Raw genomic sequence first — 25074 nt, 5'->3', positions numbered from 1 at the left:
CGAAGTGCTCTGTCGGTCACTCTGAACGCGCAAGTCACCTCAACTTCTGCGCCGCACACGGCATCAAATTCGATCACGTCACCGAGGTGCCACGCCGACGTCATGATAACAGACACTGTACCATTCTCTAGCACAAACGAAGCTGGTGGAACATTGACAGGATCTTGGAGTGTATCCGAGGTCACCTGTGCCCCTTGTTCCCACAGTCCAGTGATCTTGCCGAAGAGGCCGCGGAGTACGCAGGATGCCGAGGAACTTTCAGAACCGTGTTTTGGCTTGGCAGTGGAAGCCTGTGAAGTATCCAAATCTGTACTGAAATTTGTGCAATTTAATGGTTTTGAACTGGTGCTGGTATTTTCGATACTTGTACGAGCCGACGGGCGGAATGAAGTCGATGCCCTCACCTTTCCACCGGGTAAAAGGTGAAATGCGTGCGTGTACCTGCGGAAAAAATCTGCGATGCCTCCGGGAAAATGTTTGCGGCAAAAATCTTGCACTCTCTTTGGTGCTGTCTGCAGTGCAGACTCCATTCTCTTAGCTGGAACGTTATTTCCGGCTTTGATTATCGCGCGTACAAAAAAGTGAACTGCTTGATGCATTCCTTCTCTCTCATGCTCATCTAAAAGGCTTGGCACTGGTAGGTCTTGGGGCTTGTTGTCTGTCGCAGCAGGGTTGGTGGTGTTTATGTCTGCTCCTACTGGAGAAGGCGGATTGTCAGCCTGTCCGGATAGCTGGAGTGCTTGCCAAAGCCTTGGCAATGGGTAGTGCAATTTCACATTTGCGTGAACTACGTCTCCGTCTTTTAGATTTTCCAAACCGCTCGGATATACCAAAAACACGGTTACTTCATGTAATGGAGGAATATTCCCCTTCGGTTTGTCTATCTTCAAAGGCTCCAGAAGAGCATAATAGGAGCCAGCAAAAATGACTGCACATTTACAACTGCAGACTTTTGCAAGCTTACTGTGCTTTGCCTGTGTCACAGTGACAGCACTGAGCCTGCCTTGTTCATTTTTCAAAGCATGAAAATTGACAGGACACCCTTTCTTCAAAACAGACTTGAGTGAAGTGTACATCCTTCTTGACTCATCAAGGAATGCCCAAGATGGGAAACGTATAATACATTGCTGCTCTTTGCAAAACATTTGTCCATACGATTCGTGCAGTTGCGATATGACACCATAACCAGAAACTACGACAGGTGAAGACCCTTCGTGCATCTTCACAAAATGCTCCTGTCTAGAAGGCTCTCCGAATGTCAATGTTTCAAATACGTGACTGTGGCAGCGCAAAAATCCGAACACACCGTGCTGATAGTACCGTTCGCAGAAATCGATAAATTGCGGGTTGTGTTTCTGCATTTTGACGAGCACATGTTTTACGGCACGCTGCTTTTTAGGAGACCTCAGGAGAGTCTCGACAAAATTGGCGATCTGTTTTGCACGGTTCTGTGACTTCAGAAGCATACCCAAGTCTTCTGATCCACTGTCAGGGTCTGGTACCGCATGTGTTGCTGTGGTGACAGGTGAGCTACAACGCACGGGTATGTCACCATCAGCTTCCAATATCTGCATCAGCTCCTCCTCGTCGTTACAACTTTGGGAGTACGCCTGGGTTCCGTCAGGAACAAAAGGCAGCCAAGCCAGAGTGCTCAAAGAATCATTGGAACCTGCCCCAAACAGAGCTTCCCTGCACATATCCTTCTGGTTTTCTCGCGTTTCAGTTTGTAGCTTAGCCCCTGTTGCAACCATAGTGTTCGACTGGGCGTCAGTTCCATCTTTGATGTCATCGTCTTCACACGCTTTCGTTGTGGTCAGAACAATGATTTCATTGTCATCATACATTTCTAACGAAGTAATTAAACCTCCCAGCAGCCAACGTGGCATACTCCCTGCATCGAGGTGCCTTGCCAGGTTGTCGAGCTTCCTCCTAAGTACTGTCATTAGGCATTCCAGGCAACCACTGTCAACCACAAGAACCTTGTCGTCCTCTAATTTGAAATGTTTGTTGGAGTTAGAAGACAGTGTTGCTAGTATCTTGATGCCCGTACGTTGGCCATTCCCGATAACCTCAGTCTGAGCACTGGGGCTTGTGGTGCCAGCCTCTAAAGGTTTGTAGACGTCCTTCATGACTCTTGGACAGAACCGAGGTAGGTTAATTGCAAGTGTAATGGTACTCGCTTCTGCAATGCAGGCAAATACTTCTGGATGTGAAAAAAATAATTCCAGCAGACCATATGAATACCTCTCCTTGCAATATGTGCTGACAGGCCCACAGATTTGGTCAAGACACAATTCAAGTGTTTCAATTCGGAGTCCCTGTGGTACAATCCACAGCAGACACGCGAAACGTTCAACCGCCTCCATTTCCAGTTCTTTTGTGTCAAAATCTCTGGCTTCATCCTCGATTAGTTCATCCAGGAGTGCCAAGGAAACGCAATGTGGTTTTGAAACTGTGTCAAAGATCTGTGACATGCACTGGAAGAAGTCTATGAGTGCTATGCCCGGGTATTCTGTGTTACAGAACTCTCGAACTGGACTTGGAGCATTTTGAACACAGCTGATGAGCACATTGTAGCAGACGGCACGATGTCCACAAGCAGCCAATGCATACAAAATGTCGTAGAAGTAGCGCAAAGTTTCACAGAGTATGTCTGTTTTCTTTCCAAAGGGGCATAGGGCTAGATATACCTTATCATCTTCGGTAACCTTGAATTGAGCGCAGTGAGCTTCAAATATGTTTTTTACTATGCAAATGTTCTTCTCTTCAAAGTATCTTCCGATGTCCTGTGGTGACTTTGCAATTGTGTCAGTTACCAGCTTTTCAAGAGGAACAGCGAATGCTTCCGCAAAGGCGAGATTGTTCCACAAATATTTCTTGAAGTAACTGATGACAGCTGCGTTTGAAGCTGCTTCAGGGTGTTGTTTAAGCGACACCATAAGGCAGTTTTCAGTTTTATGAATTTCAAACACGTCCTTGTTTTCAAACTCAAACTGTACATCACAGCGCTGCAATGGGGTTTCCAGTAAGAAAGCTTGCAGTATGTCCAGGGGCCAGCGCGTCGATGCATAAGCAAGCTTCGTAAGCAGAGTTTCAAAAAACCGTGACAGGATAACATGTTGGTACAAAGCCAAGCCTCGGGGATCTGCATTGGTAAGGCGAACTACTCCCCTGGCGACGTCAAATGAATCAGAGTGTTCCTTAAGACACTGAAGGATTGTGGCAAACGTGTCACTGCTAGGAAACCGTTGAATGCATGTGTCTGCGAGGAACACGATTGAGAGAGCGCTGCTTCGCATGAGCGCAAACTGCTCTTGTAGGTGAAAATATACCAGAGTGCTTGTCGTGTCGACGTACACTTTGTTGTCGTGCACATTAAATAAACGCGGGAAGCATTTTAAAAAGTTCAAAAGGTGGCCACGATCCAGGTCTAACTCCTCCAACCCTTCGATGCCGAACTTTGGCAGGAAAGCCCACAATGTGTCCTCAGTGATAGAGTGCCTGTCGCTGGCACCGAGTCGACACAAAAGTTCATGGATGCTCTTTGCAATATCCTCCATTTCGGGGCACCGTCTCAAACAGCGATAGTAAACGAACGACAAACGCCGCGTTTTCTCTCGTGCAATTTGTAACGCCGGGCCCGGGCGGCCGCGAACGGAGCTTCGTTCAATGGTTTCGTTTTCTTGTACTCTCGCGCTGTGCCAGTAAGTTCAGTTAGCGTTCGGCAACAGAAAAATCTCCAATATAATAAGAAAATTGGCTTAAAATACCTAAAGTTAAAAGAGTTGTTACAGCAGCAGATATGTTGGTATATTGGCATCCCGTCCACAAAGGGGGTAATACATTATAGTGCGCAATGAGACGCCGACGTACGCATACAATGCATGACGGGAAAGAAAGCAAGCGCAAGATTTGTGGTTATGCGCGTTTTGCCCGTCGATTTTGCAGTTAGGCTTCATCGTTTTTGCCTCAGTAAGCGTTGTTACCACTGGAAATGTATTGTCTTCATGCGTTACGTCATCCACAAAGCTGTTGAGTACCTCTGTCAACAATTCCAAGTGGTGGATAGCTTACGACTGCTCTTTTGAAGGTAGTGCGATTGTTTTCAACATGCCTCGCTTTACCTCACCGCGTACCATTGTGAGCGTACAGGAATAAAATTATTATAGTTGAGAACAAAGCTTCGTTAGAAGAAGAGGATGAGTAACTTCTAGTAGGTGCACGCAAAACAAAAAAAGAAAGCTACTATAACCTATACTCAGTTTTATTTGTCTTTCTTTTTGTAGTGAAATAATGGACTACCATGAGGATTACGGCAGCGTAGGTCATGGTGCGGACAACGGAGGTTACGACACGGTGCCCCCACCTCCTGGCACCAGTTCTATTACTCTGAGAGATGACAGGTCACGAGAAAGAGACAGGTGACTTCTTTAACCGTTCCTGCCTGACTTCTAAAGTTTTGCGCGTTTTGTAGCTCTGTGATCGTGGCATTGTCATATCGCTGTCACGTAGCACATGCCGCTTGGACGTTAAATTGTCACGAAGGGGCGTTTGCTTGTATACATTTCCACCTTCGTGATGATATCCTTGTACGTACAGGGAGCGCAGGAGTGACAGAAGCCGCCCGAGGGACAGAGACTATCGTGATCGTGGCAGAGACCGGGATCGAGATCACCGGGATCGTGACAGGGAGAGAGACCGTGATTACTACGATTCGGTCTGTACCAACTCCTTTCTTAAAAAGAGAAAAAGTCAAATGTGGTGTTCGACATTTTGCCAAACTATACAAATGATGCACACATAAACAATTCACACTGCAAATGAATGGATTTTGTGACTTTTCCCTTCCACTACCTGTCCTAAATCAAGCAGTATGTGAGCATAGAGGTGGTTTGAGGAATCACCTTCACTGCATGTGCGCAAATTATAATAGTTTTCCAAATTTATTCCTACATCACCATTCATACAAAAAAAAGTTCCAAAAGCTAGCATTGATCATATGAGCTCAACATTGTGGGAAAATTATACAGACTTGATATGACAAGGAAAAAAAAAAAAAGTGCAAGTAAACCTTGAGCTTGAACACGTAAAGCACACGCGTGAATGCAAAAGCAGCTGGGAAATTTGTGGAGTCATGGTATATCCGAAATGTGCCTGCAGTGCACAGTGGCCCACATCCCGAAGTGTAAACAGATTTCCTTAAATAGTGGAACTGGTTTTCATGCTTGTCAGTCAACACCTTGATACGCACTGAAGATGTTTCTCGTATAGGACACAAAATGCTTGGGTAGCGCCCTCGACCGGCAATTGAGAGATGCGCGGTTCCATTCCTGCCGCTGTCTGGCTTTTACGACTCACGCCATATTTCAATTGTTCATGTTCTTGGGCTCCTCGGGGCTTGTTTTGTACTTGTCTGTTTCAGCCTCAGAACAGTTATTTTCTGAATTGTTTTTTGTTATTACGTCAAGTCGGTGTAATTTCTTTAGAGTTCCAGCCACCAACCATTTAGCCTGTCCATCACATTTTGCAGCAATTTGATGCTCACTTTAGCTCTGTCGTTTCGAAAAACCCGTGCTTTATGTGTAGTGTAGTTGTGTTCCCTTTCGCCGGTGACAGCTGAATACCCTGACGTTTCACAAAAACATTCTCGTCATTCTCTTCTTGCCCACGTACAGTGTGTCCTAACTAAAATGTGCCAAGGTTTTAAAAGATGTCGGAACGCTCTACGTGAATGGAATGTACTGAATCTCGTTAATAGTTCTGGTATTGTGGTCTCCAGTATATATATATATATATATATATGCCATATTTCATTCTGGCTAGTTAGTTAGATAAGACCAATTAGCATTAGAACTTTAGAATTAGAACTTTTCAAATATTGGTCTATCATTAAAAACATATGGGCTGAGGTGTCAAATGGACATGACTAAGGTAGAGAGAGACACACACACAACACAACCACAAGGGACGAGCTGAGACTAACAAGAGTGTTGCCAGTTGTTAGTCCCTTGTGGTTGTGATGTGTCTCTCTCTCACTCTACCTTAGTCATGTCAAGTTACCAACTAGCCCGATTTTCAAACCTATGTGTCAGTTGGACAGTTGTGGAATGCGTTGAGAAGGTACTGTTTTTTTTTTTTTCTTGCTTTTTTTACCTAAAAAGAAAGTCTGAAATAAAAACAGTATGTGATGATGCAATCATGGGCATCCTCATGTGGTCTTTTTCTTCCCCTTTTTTTGTATTTCACAGGCTTTCTTTTTAAGCAAAAAAAGATTAAGAGCCACTTAGAATTTGCCTTGTTGGAAAGACCTCGGTCGAGTGTTTCTCGATACGCCCTACAGCTTTGCAATTAACACCTCACCCTTTAAACTAATATTTTAAAATTTAGTAAACTAGTCTTATCTAATTAATTAGGCACTGCGAAAAAATGCTGGCAACAACGATACCTCGACTTCTCACGACATTCAGTCGATTTCATTCTAGTAGAGCTCCCAATCATTTTTTTAAAATATTCTCTCCGAGATCGAACGGTGTCGGCGCACTGCGGAGAACAGAGAACTACCACTGTGTGAACGCGTCGTCTGCTTGTACACGTTTATTCCGCGTTCAGTGCAGTAGGTTGAGCACTGGGGAACAGAACAGTATCGTACCATCACGGCACAATTGATCTTCCGGTGAATATACACAAGAATTACGGAAAAGAACCATCAACTCCGAACATCGGCCCGTGTGTTATCCACACTAGAATGGTGACAGTGTCGCCTCCTATAGGTCGATCACGCAGCGAATATATATTGGTGCTCGTTAGTTAGAACACCTTGTGTACCGCACACTTTACCCGTAATTCCTGATTATTTAATCACGTGGGTTTTTGTTACTATCATTCCTGTCCTAGCTTCAAACAACACCGCGCTCCCTCTAGATTTGTATGACATCACTCAGTGGAGTGCCACAGTCACTACCGTATTTTCCAGAGTTCGAGGTAACTCGTTACTGTAACTAAGTTCCGTTTTCTAGTAACTTGTAACTTAACTCTGTACTTTTGCGCTGTGGTAACTTTCAGAGGAACTCGTTTCTTCTTCAGGTAACCTTGCCAAAGTAACTTAAGCTAAGTTCCAAGTTACTTTTAATTTGCTTTTCACTCACGTCCACTTATTTTCTTGCTTTCTCTCACGTTCTTTCATGGCATTTTATGCCACATAACGTGATATTCAATCAGCGACAGTATTCTATTCAGGAAATAAGAACCGCTGCCATTGAGACAAAGCTGATCCATTGTGCGCCCACAGGGAGTGAGATGCAAAGCGTTCGAATTGTTGGACATAAACGAAAACGATCTAAGCGTGTTGCAATTCCTCTGCAGGCAACTCGAGGCTGAACTCAACTGCTCACGCACGCTGCACCTGTGTAGTGCTGTTTTGTGTCCGAAGTAACTTGAAAGTAACCCGTCTTTTTTTTTTAAGTAACTCCGTAACTGTGAGCTACATTTCAGGCTAAAGAACTCGTTATTAACTTAGTTACATTTTTTACACGGTAACTTAACTCGTAACGAGTTTTTTTGACGGGTAACTTTTCTATCTATGGTATTTTCCGCCACAATGTGGGTCCTGGCCATCCTGACTTTCACCCTTATTGCATTACCCCTTCGTTCTATGTTTCTCAGTAGTCTCGCGAAAAGTGTATGGCAGTGAATGAAAACTGGCACCAAACTGCTCCAATTACCTAATTACACTGACGAAGATAAAGTTATGAAAAATTGTCTCCGGCTCGTCTCTTCCCATTTCCTTGAACAGCTCTCCCTTTGTTCTCCGCAAACAATCTCCTGTGACGATTAGAAGAAACATTTTCGCAGAGACGAATGAAAGTGTGCTCAGCACTGTCTGCCTTCTTGAGAAGGAGAGGGAAAGCATAAATTGTGGTTTCTTTCACTCGTAAATCACGAAACAACGCAGCGGCCGGCTCCCATGTCTTTTGTGATGGCGTCAAGGTAACGGTATCTTTCATTCTGCGAGAAGGAATTTTTTCGCTTTAATGCCCCTTTAAGCGAGTGCCCTTTGGTGGGGTAACATCAGCGGATAGACCTCCTACACAGATGTGCTGCCGAGCTTTGGTGCCTGTGTTTGGACACAAAAATCACTTTTACCTCTTTTCCAACTTGTACACACATACTAGTACTGCTGAGCAAAGTTCAGAGAACTATAGCCCATACAGAACACGCAGCACAAGCCCTTAACACAGCTGAGGTTCTACAGCCATTCATTTCACAATTTTCTCCATACGAGGGAAAACTCCAACCTATGCCTACTCGTATAATTTTGTACAAATTTCGCGATTGACTTCTTGCCCCCTTCCCCTTTTTTATGTGTGTGTGTTTGATTACTTGTATTTAGAATGTTCTTTATCTGGTTCCCAGCCAGTCATCCATAACGAGGATGTTAATTTCATGTCGCAAACATTTTTTTTCATACGGAATGGGTATTTGGAATCACATGCATATCTTCGGGTATATGAACTTTATTTGCGTGATTAAATTTGCATGCGCAAATATTCAAAACACAACAACATTGCTGGTTACGTTATTTTCATTTTTCAAAACAGTCTTCTCCCAGTCGGGCATCTCGTGACGTGGACTACCGCGACCTCGATGACTCAGATCGCCACCGTCGTCGGGATTACTACGACGAAGATCGGGACCGATCTCGTAGAAGAGAGAGAGATTGGGACCGTGACAGAGACTGGGACAGAGATCGGGACAGAGATTGGGATCATCGATCCCGGGACCGCTCGTGGGAGCGGGATAGAAGGGATCGTTTTGACCGGCGAGACGAGATTCCAAACAGTACCATAATGGTGCGGGGCATTCCAGTGGAGGCCACAGATGCTGACGTAAGGTTACTGTGTCTGAAGTGTGATTTGCAGACACTGTATTATTTTGTATTACTATATCAGTATGCTATATTATCGGACACAGTGTTGTTTAGAGACAGTTTTCATTTGTCTAATGAAAGTAGTATGTCAAATGAACTGTGAAAAACACAGTTGTGATGCAGGAAACATTTGGAATATAGGTAGCACCTGACTTTTTCGGGTAAAATCCGATTCCTCCCGATTATTCCCTCCCAAATCAGTTTAGGCCCAATTTGGGTTAAACCCGATTTCTTCCCAAATCCCATTTGCATATCAGGTTGTACCTCATATAACATGCACTATTCAGTAGCAGAATGCTTGCTGAACAAAAAGCAAAACATAACCCGATAATACCGGAACGTATCGGTAGCATCTCATTTCACCCCGAAATACAGATTTGAAAATAACACCTGATTTTCCACTCGTGAATCCGTCCCGTGTTTAACCCAAAAAGGTCAGACCCTAAATAAATGTGAAACATAGGAAAACAAGCAAATGGAACGTTTTGAGAGCGTACATTAGAGCAGTTGACTTACATGGGTGGGAAACACAGTGGTGACAGTTTACAGTAATTACTCCAAAAGTTGCAGGAAAGTTATCAGTAACGTACTGCAAGCAACATCGCTGTGTAAGATTGCGACACACTTGCAAAGCAAAAATAGATACATATGTGATCAGGACCTAAGGCAAGAGTGCTTATGATGTCTACCTGACTGTTGTGTTGTTGGTAGAATGGGTGAATAGCAGAAAAGTAAGCTCAAACAGCTCACTTGTGTTTGGTCTGAGCAGTGCAGCATGGCATTTGACAACTCTTTCAAAATCATGAAACCACGTCGTTAGAAAACATTCTGTTTCTCCCACCCAAATGTCTCAGCTTCATACAGCTGGTGTAATGCACTGCCTCCACGAACAGGTTTATCTTGGCTGATTGCTTTTTGTTGAGCTCTAGTTAACATAATGCAACATATCATGCAGACCCCGCTCCTTGATAGGTTTTTTGGGTAACATTGCCCTCAGCTCAAGAAAGAGACCATGATCCTGAAACGTGAAACAAGCAAACTGAGTATTATTCATTCTTTTGGATGTTGGCATCGGTAGTGTTTTTCTTGAGCTCGAGGCAGTGTTCCTAACCTCATCTGCACACCAGCTTGCTTTGTCGTATAGTGCTTGTAGATGTATGATAGCTTGTCTTCCATTGTTTGAAACTGAGCTTTCTCTTCTTTGTCAGTTAGCTTTCTGCTTCATGGCTTCCCTTTATTTGGAAATTTTTCAATTTTCTGTTGTGGCCAGGAGCGCCAATTCCATTCCTCCTCCTCTCTCGTGCACATACTGCGATTTCCTTTACAGCTAAAAAACGAAGTCACAAGATATGGTCTTGAACCAAAGGATATACGACTCATGAAGAGGAGAGACACAGGTAATGCTTCGTTCTGAGCTCATTGTTTTTACATCTACTCACAAGATAGTGCTTCGTGAAAGATTTGTGCTCATTTGGAACAACTGCGGAGCATCCCGACAAACAAAGCATGCTTCATGTGCATTCATTCTACTGGTTGAGAGCTGCTTGTATGAATAATCTTTTATCAGGGCATGTGTCTTCCACCCTACTTCCCTCATGTGCATAGGCAACATTGACATGTAAATTTGACCTGTATACATGGGTACCTTTCAATACCATATTTTTTTTAAAACACTAAATACTCTTGGATTCTCAGCAAAAAAATCAAAGTTTGAACGGGCACTAAAGGGCTAGAATTTCTCTTTGCAGAATGAAAGATGCTGTTACCTTGACACCAACATGTCGGGATTTGTCGGTTGCGTCGTTCGTGATTTATGAGCGAAAGAAACTGCAATTTTTTCCTTGCAACGTTTTCCTTCTGCCTCCTCTTCACAATGCGGAGATGCCTCAGATTGGTCTCCTCAAACGACCTCCCATGATGATTGGACAAATCGTTTGCACAGACCAATGAGAGTGTGCTCTGCATTGTCAACCCTCTTGAGGAGGAGTGGGAAAATGTAACTTGCGGGTTCTTTAGCTCATGAATCACGAACGCCGCAACGGATGAATCCTGTTTCCTTTGTGTTGGTGTCAAGGTAACCACATCTTTCACCCCACGAAAAGGAACTTTCAAACTAAGGAGCTGTGCTTAGGTTGTCGGTTGTTCTCAGCTCCATAATGAAAGTTTGATCAATAATTTTTCTGAGAACTGAGCAGCTTTCCAGTGCAATGAATGCTACTAAGCTCTGGGCATGTTGCGCCTTCTTCAGTACACTTCCTCTCTGGAATCGCATGCGAACACATACTTTACTTCAGACATGACCCATGCACGCTGGAAACCCACTGGGTATATAACACATCAGGCTTCTGGTGTGCAAAAAAAGAGATGCGTGCCTGCCACCTGTTCTAGAACGGACTCTTTGCAAAGCTCGCTGCAAGAAAAAAAAAAGTGCTTACGATTGAGTAGTGTGCCACGTAGAAATGTCCCAGAAAGAAAGGAAAGCGAAGTGAAATGCGTTGGGCTCCTGGAATCAAAAGGTCATCATTTGTTGTGGAAAGAGAGAGATTGTGTCCTGATGCAGTTGTACTAATGCCATGGTCCCATGCTTTTGGTCACCACCCTTTGTAGGTGCCTCCAGGGGGTTTGCATTTGTGGAGTTTCGGTATCTCTCCGAAGCGGTTCGGTGGAAGGAACTTACAAAGGTGTCGTCTGTTACGCCCATTTGTCTCTCGGGGGAGGTCCTGCTGCAGCTCCTCCCAAGCCAGTGGCGGTGGCCTCTTCCTCCACACTTTCCTGTGGATTCTACTGGTGTTGTTGTGGCGCGCATTACTTGCTTAGATGCGGGTGCTTCCTTGCTTAGCTCATTTGTAAGTGAGTGAAATTGGCATTGAGGTGTTAACGATGTGTTGTTTATCGCGCAGTTTTAATTGGCAAACGGCCATTACCCTGTTAGTGCAGGTACTCTATGACAAGCTTGGAAATAACTCTCTTAGTTCAGCAAAGTTATTGGTTTAAATAATGTGCTTCTAAGGGGTACATTTACCGATCTCTGAAACATTTTTGATGCCATGCAGCCAAGGCAGACAATCACAAGCTTCAGAAAATTGATAACTTCAGTAACTTGGGAGAATCGTTGTTTACATCAGCTGCTCTCTCAAAATAAATACAGACTAGGTTGCAGTGTATACAGCTGTATCTTTCATAGGTTACAGTAATTCAAAATTTTGAATAACTTGGGGCATATTGTTGTACAATTTATAAGTTCCACTTGGATATAGTCGTCTTATACAGTTGCCGACTTATTTTTCTGGCACCGATTATTCAGACTCATTTGATACTTCGGACTCCCGCAGGTACATTTTTACTACGTACCATTTTTCTGGTCAGATGGAAGATCGAAGGCCCGATTTTCCGGACTAAAATGCTTGCGAGCACCAATACAACTATTTTCAGCACTGAGGCGTCAACTTTGACACTGACGTTTTAAATTGTACGCTTGGATTGGAACGGTAGTTGGAATCCTAGGTGAGATTGTATTAAAACATCCGGTACTGCTAGGTGACTCCGTGGCTTTTGGCACTTTTTTTACTTTTCAAGGTTGGGAAGCTAGTTGAGTTTCTGTTTAGGCACGCTGTCGATGTTCACCACCTTTCGATGCGTAGTCAGCATTGTCAAATGTGTACACATGTGACTGTCACACACGGATACCACATGTGTCAGAGCAGACTTTACAGGGTCCTTTTACAGACCAATTTCAGACTCCTTTAGTGCAGTTGAGGTGAAATACAGTTTAATTTAGCGGTAGTCAGATTTTTCAGACAGTTGTGTTATTGGGACTTTTTACAGGTCACTGTCAAGTCCGGAAAATCAGTCGGCTACTGTATATAGATTGTGAATTCAAAGATGGAGGGGCAAGTTTGATAAACACAACTACAATGTAATGCAGACTAATATTTTGCTACTGACAACATGAGAACATCATCTGCTTTAATCAGTGCAGTGTATCTTTAATGACCAAAATTCACAGACTTCATTCCCCCTTGTTAAAAGTGTACTCAATCATACTTGGCATACATTGAAAGCATACATATTATACATATTTCCTGCTTTGTGTTCGAACGCCAGTATTGGGATTGTTAAAGAGCAGGCCAAAAACTGTTATTAGTCTTAATTTTATGACAAATGTAGCTAACGCCTGTAAGGGCTGCAATCATGTCATATTTTACCGAAACTTGTCCAGCTTTTTTACACCGCTTTCAAGCTACGCGTACGAGGGAAAAAAAATTCTAACACCCAGTGAGGGTATAACGCAAGGAAGCACCAGCAATCTTTTTATAGTACATTACTGAACACATGCAACGTAATGTATCAGCTCAGCATTTCACTTGGACTTCAAATTTTTTACTGACATTTGTAGTAGACAGATATTTGCTAGCATGTAACATTTGCCTTGAGACAGAGATAAACAGTCAAGTCTTGTTGCTGTTAGTCTCACCAACATGCACTGGGCACTTTCTCTGCTGTGTTTGGAAGGTACTTTACCAAACTATCTCTCATACATATTTGTAAAAAGAGAGAGAGAGAGAGACCACCCAACGGTACACCCCTAGGAAATTGCTGGAGTTAGAAAAATTGCAAACTAAATGCTATGCTGACCTTTGCTGCATTCGTCTGGGAAGGCTTTTAGCAACGGTGACGAGACTTCGCTGTGATTTTATCTGATTTCAAAATGTTAATGGCTAGTTAATGCAACTGCAGGCCCATATACCTAAGGTTATACCGTTTATCCCTATTGGAAACCAAGAGATCTGTCTTCAGATTTTAATGTGATGAATTCTAGCAGACACTTTCAAGAGTTGATTCTTTTATGCAATACAAAAAATAACAAAATCCTGCATTTTGAATTCTGATTTTCTCTGTCTGCTTTAGTTTAGCATGTTGTGTAGCATGTATAAGTGTTGTTCGAAGATTTAATCAGCAAAATTTTTAATGCTGCTATTAGAAACTAGTCATAGAAAGGAAAACAAATTTTAATGGTGGAGATGGCGCTGTATACAGTAGAACCTCGTTAATTCGAAGCCGCCCGGACCGCGAAAAAATTTCGAATTAAGCGGGTATTCGAATTAAGCAAATTCAACAAGTGACTGAGCAAAATGCAGTTCATTACACAAAAAATCGATCATCTCTGTCGCTTGCAGTAGTTACTGTACTGTCGGCCGTCACCGCTCGTTCCAAAGTGGCCACTAAGTCTATCATGCCATGCACGCACCGCTGGCTTCCGCACGACAGTGACAGTAACAGCTCCAAACGCTCAATTCTCGCGTAATCTTCGAAAAAGTCGACGAGCTCATCAGAGTCCACGGCACCCACAGGGACTTGCAGTGTTGTCTGTTCCTGCTGCTATACGCGTTCCACCTCATCCGCGTTGTCTTCCTCGTTATTCCCGTTTGCTGGTATCACACAGGCAGTATGCCGAACTGCTCTGCCAGCCGAGACTTCGAGCACATAGCTGATTTTGTGACCTCGGTGACCGCCACTTTTTCCTTCACAGTTGGCGTCTTGTACTTGCCCATGTCTTTCTACAACCGGCGTTGCGAACGCAGACAATGAAAATGGCGCAACCGAAACTGCGCCGATGACGGCATGACGGTGACGACGGGTTGGGGACACCGAGAGCGAGGAGGAAAATGCATGGAAGAAGGTTAACAGGAGAGGGACGTCGGCGGGCACGTGTCACCCGAAGCTCATGAATGGTGGATATTTCCGCGGGAAACCTTCGAATTAACCGGGACGCGGCGCTTTAGTGCTTCGAATTATGGGGTCAAATTTGAACATGTGAACACGGGACCACGGAAAACCTTCGAATTAAGCGGGATTTCGAATTAAGCGAGTTCGAATTATCGAGGTTCTACTGTATAGCCCTTGGTCTGACTCAAGAAATCCAAATTTATGACAAGAATTGATGGCAAGGGTTATCCCGGTTACTATAAAAATGCACAACCTGCTTTTTTTTTTCAAGGATTTTTCGTTTTGCATATCTTTTCCTGCAGCTGTATTAGCTACCCCTTGTCAAGGCAAAGCTAGATAGGATGTATACTATTAGCAGCGGGGTAGCCATTTTGTACGGGCATTCTGTCTGTCTAGCGATATGTACGATCACACACAAGAAATACGTGTAAAACCTAAAAGCTGCAGAAGCCTTTATTGCATGTTTTTCACTCGAGACTCACGATTATAAAATTCTTTACGCCGTGAACAACAGTTCAGGATTCTATAGCTGAGTTGTTCCCATCTTGACATAGGCCCTTGTATTACAAGCACACAAAATTGTGCCTGTTGTCATGATTTGAAAGACGCTTAACAGTGTCCAGTATGCGCTTGCTAAAACCACGCCCTATTTGTTAGTCTTCACTAAGGACTTCAAGGCCATACCGAAATAAACTGCACGTTCCATCATCATTGGCCTTCTACAAAGTAGGGCAACACTCAATCCGTGCCAGTGCTCTTCCAGTGCTGGTAACATGGAATATCTCATCAGAACGGTTGGGGCTTTCCATTTTTGCTGTATGTGTGCAGCGGGAAAAAAAAATCATATAGACTTGTGTTGGGCTAACTGTTGCTGTCAGATACAGAACTAAAACATGCATATTTTTTTAACTACGGTAGATTAGCCTTACCATTTTATATTGCAAGAAGGCAGTGACTGTAAGATACACATTTTGAGGCAAGTGCAGGCGCAGGTGTACAACAGGTGATTGGAGCACAGTACTAGGACACCCACGTTTCCTTATCACTACATGTGAGAACTTGCAAATACCCACGGCAAAAATCATCTGTCACGAGCTTCGCAGGTAGGGTTACATTAAAAATGCCCCATATCCGTACATTGACACAAATCAACGAAATCGTGTCTTTTCTTCAAGATGGGTTCAACACTGCAGCACTATTCAAAGCTACAAACAAAATGCAGGGTCTTGTAGTGTTTGTTGTGAAATGCTTGGCTGAGGTGCCTAAATACCTTGCCCTCGTATTGCCGCCCTTCATTCGTCACCTTTCTTCTGACACGGAAGCATTTAGAGAACATTGGCAACGTACTTTCATCCAAGCACTTCACAGAAGACAACTGTATTGTCTGGGCAACGTTCTGTTCTGCGTGCTCGTATTTTTGTTGGCGGCAGCGTCAATTGCATGGTCGCCTCTTGGGATCCCTGGCACTCGCGCCGCTGGACGACTGCTCGGCTGGCAGCGCTCGAAGGAACGCATTTTTTTGCCCCGTGGCAGGCAGCTAAATGTCCTCGGACCGGGTGTTCGGTCTCGATTCCCCGTTCTCCGCAAGGGTTCGCGAACGTCATGTCTTGGATGTCTCCTTCCACTTCCTCGGTTGTTCTGACTATTGTGCGCTTGTGTGCTTTCAGGGTGCCATACAGCTGGGGGATGTACGTTGCCTTCTGCACTACAGCATTCCCAAGGACGGTCCCTTTGGAACGGACAGAGGCGGTCCCGGGGGTCTAGCTAGGACAGATTGGAATTGTGCCAAGGTATGGAAGACATTTGTTAGCCACGCGTGAGTAACAGGACATTATGCCTGGGTGCCAGGTCATGCTGTTAGGGTGCCATATTAGGCTAGAAGTTTCGGGATCTAACTGTGCAAGTTTGTGTGTCATTGGCCGCGAGGGACTGGAGGACCTGCTGTTGGTAATTCCACCTTAGCCGGGTGCTGCAAAAGAAAAACAAATTCTCGCGTAAAAATAAACAACGATGATACTTTATGCCGAATGCTGCCAGATATGCAATATGCTGTTTGTGCTGAACATCTTTTCTTTAATTGTGGTAAATGAAACATGTCGTAGCCAGTCAGAAATTGTTCCACGACATATTCCTCAAACGTACCTCCATCCAAAACTTGCAAAACATTAAAGGGGCACTTAAGTACAAAACTTTCTGCTCGCGGAATAAAGAGTGTCAGTACCTTGGCATATACACCAAAGGAACGGGATTGGCCCGTTGAGACATTTGTGATGTATGAGTGAAAGAAATTGCAATTTACACTTTCCCTCTCCTTCTCAATAAGACAGACAATGTGGAGCGGGCCTCCATTGGTCTCCTCAAATGATTTGTCCAGTCATTGCAGGAGGTTGTTTGAGGTGACCAATCCGGAGCATTTCTGCATTGTCACGCTTCTTCCTTTCCCATAGTCTTCAACTTTGTCTCTCTCTCTGTGATTACAGTGTGGAGTGAACAACTTCCGACGGAGGGACAACTGTTTCAAGTGTGGTGCTCCAAGAGAAGGCATGTGTGGGCAAGGCTCTGGGCCCAGGAGCTGGTTCCTTGTTTTCCACCAACTTCTGCTGAATGTCCTCTTTTTCTCTTGATTTGCCGCTTTGCAGAAGCTGAAATTCCAATCTCGGGTGAAGGCTATGACGAAGTCAGCACCATGCCCACAAATAGTGAGTGCTGTCCAGGTGTCAAAATAATCGCAGCACCCTCTCAGTTGTGAAGTACAGTCGCCGACCGATTTTTCGGACTCATTCGCGGAACGGTCGCGGGTCCAGTGGAGTTGATGTATAAGAACGTCCAAAATTTTGGACACCGTGCAGCCCCGTCGTTCGATATTTCGTACTCTGTTTGCCCAACCAGCGAATTTCTCTCTTGGGGTGATGGAAAATATTGGTATCATCCGAAATTCGTACCAAAAGAAATTAACCAACTAAAATATTGAGGGGGACAAAATAGGCAATGATTTTTCATTTTCCATTCCTCTGAGTAGAAGAGGTCTGTCGTAATCCTTTTGCATCTTCGTTTTTAACCAACAGCTTGATTCAAAAGGCCCAGCACGTGCTGTCCTCCTGCGAGTCGCGCGATAGCGCTGTAAAGCTAGCTTCTCACAAAGCACACATGCATTAAGTTAAGCTGACTTGCGGACTTGATGATGACAGTGTCTATGTCAATGTACAGTGGCGAAATGTCGCTTCAGGAAGTAGAAGCTGATGTTACCAGGTAGAGCTGGAATACCGTTAGAAAAGCATCGACAAATTTTTTCAACCTACTAGTGCTTAGTAAAGTTTATTTTGAAGCGGATTTCGTTTTTTCGGACTGCTCAATTATTCTGAATTTTTCGCGATCCCCGTCGAGTCCGAAAAAATCGGACGGCGACTGTATGTCCCACGTGCCAACTGAAGTGCCAAAGGAGCACTGAGGTGATCCTCACGGTCTTGCAGTTTTTTTTTGTTTTTTGTTTTTTTGCTGTGGCGTGTTCTGCATCAAATGAATTGAGCTCCTGCGAAAGATTGACAAAGGAGAGGCTCTTGTTTCGTGCACCTTTTTAAAAATCCTCTACTCTTGGAAAGAGCATGTCAGAGAACACGGGACGGGGAAAGGTATGATGTAATATAATATAATAATATAATCGGCACGTAATGTGTCCCCCTGGCAGGACTGAGCATGTGACTTGTCATATAGACTGGCACAGCTCCCACACTGAAACAGTAACAGATCTCGATGAATGATTGCAGATGCTTTATTTGCCAACTTTGCAAAAGAAAGCACAAAAGAAATATTGCTCCCAGCCTGCCAAGCTGGGGCCTACGGTCATTAAGTACAGTCATGTCATGTTATACACCATGCTAAGGAATTGTTTTGATGTAACATATTACCGTGTCACAACGTATTACAGTCCTTCAAACATGTGGCAATGTGCTCCAGAACATTGTAATGCCCTTACTCCAAAAACCACTGGCAGACAGATTTTGCGAGTGAGTGACAAGCTGTACAGGCTTGTGCTATGAAAGCGCCACACATGTGCATGCAAGAACCGTCTGCTTCATCGAGAGCGCACCATTTAAAGTGACAGTCCGGTCGAAAACATGGGTCTGGGAAACATCGTCTTATGATTTCTAATATACTCCTCACAACCACCGTGCAAAATATTTCAGAAGAAAGCATATCGCGCGATTTATAATCGATTTTTTTCTATGCCGCAGCTGGTCCTGAGTAAAAGCCGCAGCGAGCTCTAGCGTGACGTGCATAAGAGCAAAGCCACACGTGACTTGCGCATGCCTGTTTGCACGATAGTTGATTGTTGCGTGCTAGCATTTGCCCATTATGATGAGTTTGAGTAGCAATCACACGTTGTGCAGAGTAAAATGCAGATTAGCGTCAATGTAAACACAGGTATCACGATGCAGCCTACGGTTCAGTACACTCATAGAAAAAAAAACACGTCTCTGCATTCCCAGCAACTGCCCCACTGTGTCCATTGGGGACGTCATGCTCACGTGACGGCTGACGTACATAGAGGGTCCTTGGGGCAAGGAGTATGCGAGGGAGAAAAACGAAACCGGATGTCTTCAGAGGAGTAGTTTTTATTCCGTGTCTCGAAAACCACGCCATTTTGTGAGCTGAAACTTTCCACACAGCATGTAAGCCTCCGTGACAGTTGGAAAAAATCAAACTTCCGGTTTTCCTAGACTGTCCCTTTAAAGAGATACTCCGTCTACTGGATGTTATGGTGATAGTTCTGTTGTATCGCATTATTATCCCAATTGTAAGTTACAGCCAGAGATGCACAGAATTGAACGCAACAAAGAATATCTTATGTGTACCATGGACTGCATTGTGGAGTAGCTACATAAGTTTTATCAGCTAAGCTATAAATTAAATACGATTCGAGTAATAATAAAATATCTCACTGTGAACTGCTGCGAGCAGCTCACATGCCCAGAGGTATTATCTCATATGTGAGCCCATGTGCCTTTCAGTACTGTTGCTGAGGAACCTGGACGTACTGACAACCGAAGAGCGTGTGCTGGCTGTATTAGGGCAGACAACATCTGTGCCCATCAAGAGCCTGAAGGTGGCGCGTGACTCAGCAACGGGCGTCTCACGTGGTTTCTGTTACGTAGAGCTCCATACGGTGGCTGAGGCTGCTCAGTTGGACGACCTCCTGTTGAACTTAGGTGGACAGTTCTACATTGATGGCCGGCAAGGTATGTTGCGAGACTGTTTGCTTTCGATTACTGCCAATGATTTTATGATGCCGTGATATACAGCTTATTGTGTACTCCATTTCAACACAGAATAGAGTACCCCATATGTAGAGCCTGAAGTTTTGGGGAAATATTTTTTTCTAAATTCAGAGGGTAAATCAACACGTGCTCTAAATTCATGTGAATTCAGGTGGAAAAACTTCCGGCAGAGCCGTCGCGATGCGAGTTTGCGCCCAGGGCAGGACAGATCTGAAGCCCCCCCCCCCCCCCCAAACTTCTCCAGTTGCCTCCAGAAGGTCTATAAACAAAGAACAGAAAACGCTTATTCACACTGCCGAGACCGTAAATTCAAATTCTCCTCATTCCCGCTTTATACTGTCCAATTAACCTGCCAGGGCCTGCCGTTCGACGCCCTCTCTTCTCGCACCCCCGTCGCTACGACTCTGACTTCCAGTATGCTAAATTTGGTGAGAAATCGGGCCCAGTTACTCAAACTAACTGTACTGGTTTGGTCCAAACAGTGATATAACTGAATTTGCTGCCAAACAAGTTAGTGTGCATTCCTACAGACTTCTGAGTGAGAGCAATTTGCCGGGTAAGAATCGGGTTTCATCATAAATAGGCAACCTTCAATTCGGGGTGCAAATTTGGGGAAGAATCAGGTTAAACCCTAAAGCTTCAGGCTCTACCCATACGTACTGATGTACCAAATAAAAGTAAATTTTCCAAAGCTATGATCACATCTGTATTACATTCACTGTTTACATTATATATTTACGTGCATTATATGGTTTCTTGACTTCCCAAACTTTTTATCAATTTGAACCAGCTGTATTTTCTCCCTGGTCAGCAATACACTGTCGGCCCCTGTGTATCCAGTACTGGCCGTTGGGAAATAAATGGCAGTTTTCGGAAAGCAAGTGATCCTGACAAACCAAACGCTCGATGAGATAAACCAGCAGTTGTCAATCAAGCTTTTTTTACCCTTTGAGGCTGTCATTTTTCATTTGCCTGCAGTTATTTTACGCCTGCAGTTCGTAGGTTTTCGACAGCCCAGAGTAGAGTGGCTTTATTCCGCCATGCAGTAGCGACCTGTTCCTCAGGCCAAATGGCGTGCTTCACCCGTGAGTGTCCTCACGACTCGGTGAAGTATGTCGAACTCAAAAAGTTGTTTCTCGTTCTTACGTAAAAGCTACTTTATTTCAAGCTCAGCTCTACCATCTGCATACCTTATGACTGTTCTTTGTTGACTGCATCCTTTCCAAAACTGGCCTAGAAAATGTCGAACTGTGAAGATAGTGCCTCATCTGGAATTGAATGTTAATGTAGCAGAATTAGAGCTGTGCGAATATTGGACATTTCGAATACGAAATGTATATTTTCAGTGTTCGCATTAGACTCAATTTGATGATTCCATATTCGTGGCTTCTCAATAAATCGAACGTATCTGAATATTTGAGATTTACCGAATTCACGAGCCTTACGTGCTAAACCCATGCAGCATTTTCCAGGCGGGGATGCACTATAGCAGTGTGTTCAGTGCTGCTGCCCGAATTCAGTGTTACAGCATTCGGTGTAATATATGGTCTGAAGCAATATTGCGAGTGACTTGTTCAACTTTCAAAAAGTAAACACACAAAATGTCACTACTACAAACAGAAACTGAAAACAACACATTCGAAACTTGGGTAGGTCAGTCATTTGGGCTAGCATGTCTGCATGCAACACCAACACATTGTCTTTTTTTTTTTTTTTCATTTCTGACAGCTCTAATGCAAATATTATTTTTCAGTTATTGTTTCCTACGCAAGAAAACCAAGAAATGTCACAAGGTCAGTTGATTACCCGCATGTTTTTAAAATAACGCCCAATTGTGTTGCATGAACCTGCTGCGAACGTCTATGGTACTCGTGTGAGCTTCCACTAATTTATCTAGAAAGTAGAAGTGTGCAAATATTGAAATTTTTCAAATACGAATGTCTAGGAAATTGCCCTTCAGATATGATTTCACTAGCTATAAAGGCTTATAATGGTGTTAGCTTGCAACAACACCGAGGGAACTAGTGGGGACACTATTAATGTGCTATTGATACTCAGAGGAATGCCCACTGGCTCTCACAATAGTGGACTTCCAGGCGCACATACTCTTGTTGGTGTACTTAGTCGTGTTGATGGAGCAACCATGGTTCTTAATATATAATAATATATAAATAAATATATTTCTATAAATAATTTCATTGCAACGAGAGCTGAAATACATTATTTCCTATTGGAGCGTGACTGGGGAATGTAAATTCTCTCGTTCTACTGAGAAGTTCGTTGTATTGCGTTTCATTGTAGCGTGGTTTGACTGTATTAGTTCTCTGTGATCCCACTTGTGTTCTTTCAAAAGTAGATGTGACAGGCTGGGTGAGGGTGGGGGTTCCTCTAGTGTGCCCATAAATGTGCAGTGGTTCCGTAAGTCCACAAAGTTTGAGAACCCCTGCGCTATTCTGAAGTTGACGCGCCGGGATGTGGCCCATGCAGTGCTCGATGAGATAAACACAAGATGTCTAGTAGTGGTGCTGAATGCACAGTGCTATGTTTGCTCCAATGCCAGGATTGGTGGCTGAATTGGCACTTTGCCAAGTTCATTTTGGGGTTTCGCAGTTTTTCCGGTTTTACCCAAAGTGACGGCGATGCAAATTGGGAGGTTAAAAACGGGTTTTACCGTCTTTGACCCTAAAACACAATGTTCTACTTACAAGTTGTCATTGTTTCTTTGCCTTGCCAGATCCAGCACCATTCAGTCCACACAGTATTGCAAAACAGTTTGTGAAGAAATCTAAAAAAACTGCTTAGGGAAGCATCAAATTGTTTTTCTTTCTTTTTGTTCCTGATCTAAATACCAAGGATGTTGCAGTTATTGTTGTTTGACACAACTCAATGTATGTACGACACAACTCGTAGTGCAGACAGAGAGGCATATACGTACATAGTATGATGTGCAACACACTACACATCACACTGTGTATCTGTGTACAAAGCCTTCTATGGTGAGTAGAGGATAAATGTAAAGGAACTTAGTTCCTTCACAACTTCACAATTTTTTATATGCATGCTAGCTTCTAAGAAGCTTGCATGCATATAAGAAAAGTTAATTTTTTTTAGCATTCTTTTTTTTTTCTGCGGGTTTCGAGCGAGGCATTTCGTAAACTTGAATAAACTCTAGTTGGCGAGGCTTACAAAATGAACAAAAGCAATAGCAGGTGCTAACTGTATGCACTTCTCTACCTGTTTCTCTGTCCATCCCAGCAGCTGTAATGTATGTATAAAACTGTCTTAATGAAATGTCTTTGTGCATTACATTGCAGTGCTGCACAGGCTAACGCTGCAAGTGTTGCCCTAGCTGCCGCACAATGGACGAATCAGGTTAGTTGGTGCTATGGGCACCAAACATTTTTGCCTTATTTTACGTATATGTATCGGTTATTCTTTACCTCCAACGAAGCACAATATTACAGCAGTGGCCATAACATTCAGGAGTCTCTCAAGTTCTGAATTTGGTCTTGCAATTTTAGCCTCCTCCTCTCACAGCACTGCAGGTTGGAGGCAAAACTGCTTCCAGTTATGGATGCTGCTCAAAGGCTAACCTCAGCCTCAACCTGAGCCTGAGAGGCACTGTGCTTTTCTTTTGTGCCAGGATTGTGTGTGCCGGTCTGGATGTGTGCCTTTTATTTTTATCACTAAACATGTTTACGAGGAAATGGACAACACATACCCCAATTGTATCTTTCTCAGAGTTCTTATCAGTACCTGTGGTTTTGTGGCTTTTGAATGCAGCTAAGCCCTGGAGTGGAAAAAGTCAACAGATGTTTTTTATCTTGCTGTATGTTTTCACAATTCCCCATTGTTGGCACCTCTCAACAGTGCTTTACACTTACTGTCTAAGGTACCTTCTGCATGAAAAGTGGCTTCATTATCGTGCATATTTCAGGCTAGGTGATCAGATAATAATACATGTCTATATCTTTTGCTGTCCTACTCTCTGGCAGGACTGAAAACAACAACTAGAATTATCCGCTGTATCTTAGTTTTAGACTAGACCCAAACCAAAGCTGAACAGTGCTTTCTTATCATACCCAGTCACCCTGCAGGATACCTAAATTCAATTTGTGGTCAATTATTCTCAATTGAATTTTATAATCGACTCTCTTGCTGCTATGATACCACTATCAACAACGTCCGTAGAGGACAGAATGATTATGTCAGCATACTAATGTGAATGCACTCTTGTCAAGGCGCTGGGAGTATAAGAACCCAAGAAGAGAGATGCAGCGTTGGCAGCACTTGTATAGTGAGCTGTGATATCGAAACTGCCTTTTAGGATGGTGTGCTAGACATGTGTCATCGAGTTCCTTGTTCTTCTTTTAGTGTGTCGCAATTCCCTCTTCTAGGGGATGCAGATATGAATGTGCACTTGCATTTCGGGAAGAGGGAGGGGGGTAATGTTTTTCTTTTCTTTCCTTTTTGTGGTGTTCGTTCATTTAGGGGTTCATTATGGGAGTACATAGCAGAATTTGTCAGGTGTCGATTTCAGTTTCTCCCCCTCTCTTTAACATTCAAACTCAACCCTTGTCTAATCGTGGGTCAGTTTGCTGCACAACTAAAAGTGAAGAGAGAAATTTGTTTCTAACTGCAAATGCTCGTATTTGTTGCAGGGGTCAGACCAGAGCCAATACTACCAGCAGCAGTACTCGGGTGCAGACGCATCTTCACATGGAGCGGCGTCTCAGGACACTTCACAGGTAGACAATACGTTTTGCCCGTTTCCAAATGTAGCACACTTGTGTTACTTGTTACAGGACAGCACCAAGGATGACAAAGTTCTCATTGGACCATCATTGCCGCCTAATGCAATGGTGAGGATAAGAAGAAATTGAACATGTGTGACATATGAACAGTAGTTGCACAAAATGCTACAGGGGCTGTGTAAAACCTTTCTTTGCCGGGCTTGGGCCGGGCTCGGGTGTGACATTGTTGACCCAGGCTGGGCCTGTACATTGAAGAACTTGGATAGGGCTTGAGGCTGCACTACACCACTTAGCCACAGCTGCTACTCTTTATAGCCTGCTACTGTATACAGTTAAACCTCTACGTAACGAAGTCGGTAAACACATCGCAAAACTTCGCTATATGGAGAAC

General features: G+C 43.7%; 1 protein-coding gene across 3 annotated transcripts in view; it reads left to right on the top strand.

Annotated features, from left to right (window-relative positions):
- The first annotated feature begins 3887 nt into the window (after positions 1-3887).
- Positions 3888-25074, top strand: part of LOC135396380 (RNA-binding protein 5-A-like) — a 42449-nt gene continuing 21262 nt past the window's right edge. Inside the window, exons 1-14 of one of the 3 annotated variants that reach the window (XM_064627318.1) lie at positions 3888-4090; positions 4287-4421; positions 4609-4717; positions 8598-8885; positions 10254-10323; positions 11534-11607; positions 16321-16443; positions 17134-17194; positions 17293-17352; positions 19663-19890; positions 21683-21722; positions 23244-23301; positions 24591-24677; positions 24735-24791. In XM_064627318.1, the coding sequence (XP_064483388.1) occupies positions 4294-4421; positions 4609-4717; positions 8598-8885; positions 10254-10323; positions 11534-11607; positions 16321-16443; positions 17134-17194; positions 17293-17352; positions 19663-19890; positions 21683-21722; positions 23244-23301; positions 24591-24677; positions 24735-24791 (1383 nt within the window). In that variant the 5' untranslated portion in view covers positions 3888-4090; positions 4287-4293. Of the gene's footprint in view, positions 4091-4286; positions 4422-4599; positions 4718-8597; positions 8886-10253; positions 10324-11533; positions 11608-16320; positions 16444-17133; positions 17195-17292; positions 17353-19662; positions 19891-21682; positions 21723-23243; positions 23302-24590; positions 24678-24734; positions 24792-25074 lie in introns of all 3 variants that reach the window. The other 2 variants (XM_064627317.1, XM_064627319.1) reach the window with 2 other exon arrangements.

Source organism: Ornithodoros turicata, chromosome 6 (assembly GCF_037126465.1).
Source record: "Ornithodoros turicata isolate Travis chromosome 6, ASM3712646v1, whole genome shotgun sequence".
In the NCBI taxonomy this organism is placed as follows: domain Eukaryota; kingdom Metazoa; phylum Arthropoda; class Arachnida; order Ixodida; family Argasidae; genus Ornithodoros; species Ornithodoros turicata.
This window is presented reverse-complemented; position numbering and strand designations above follow the sequence as displayed.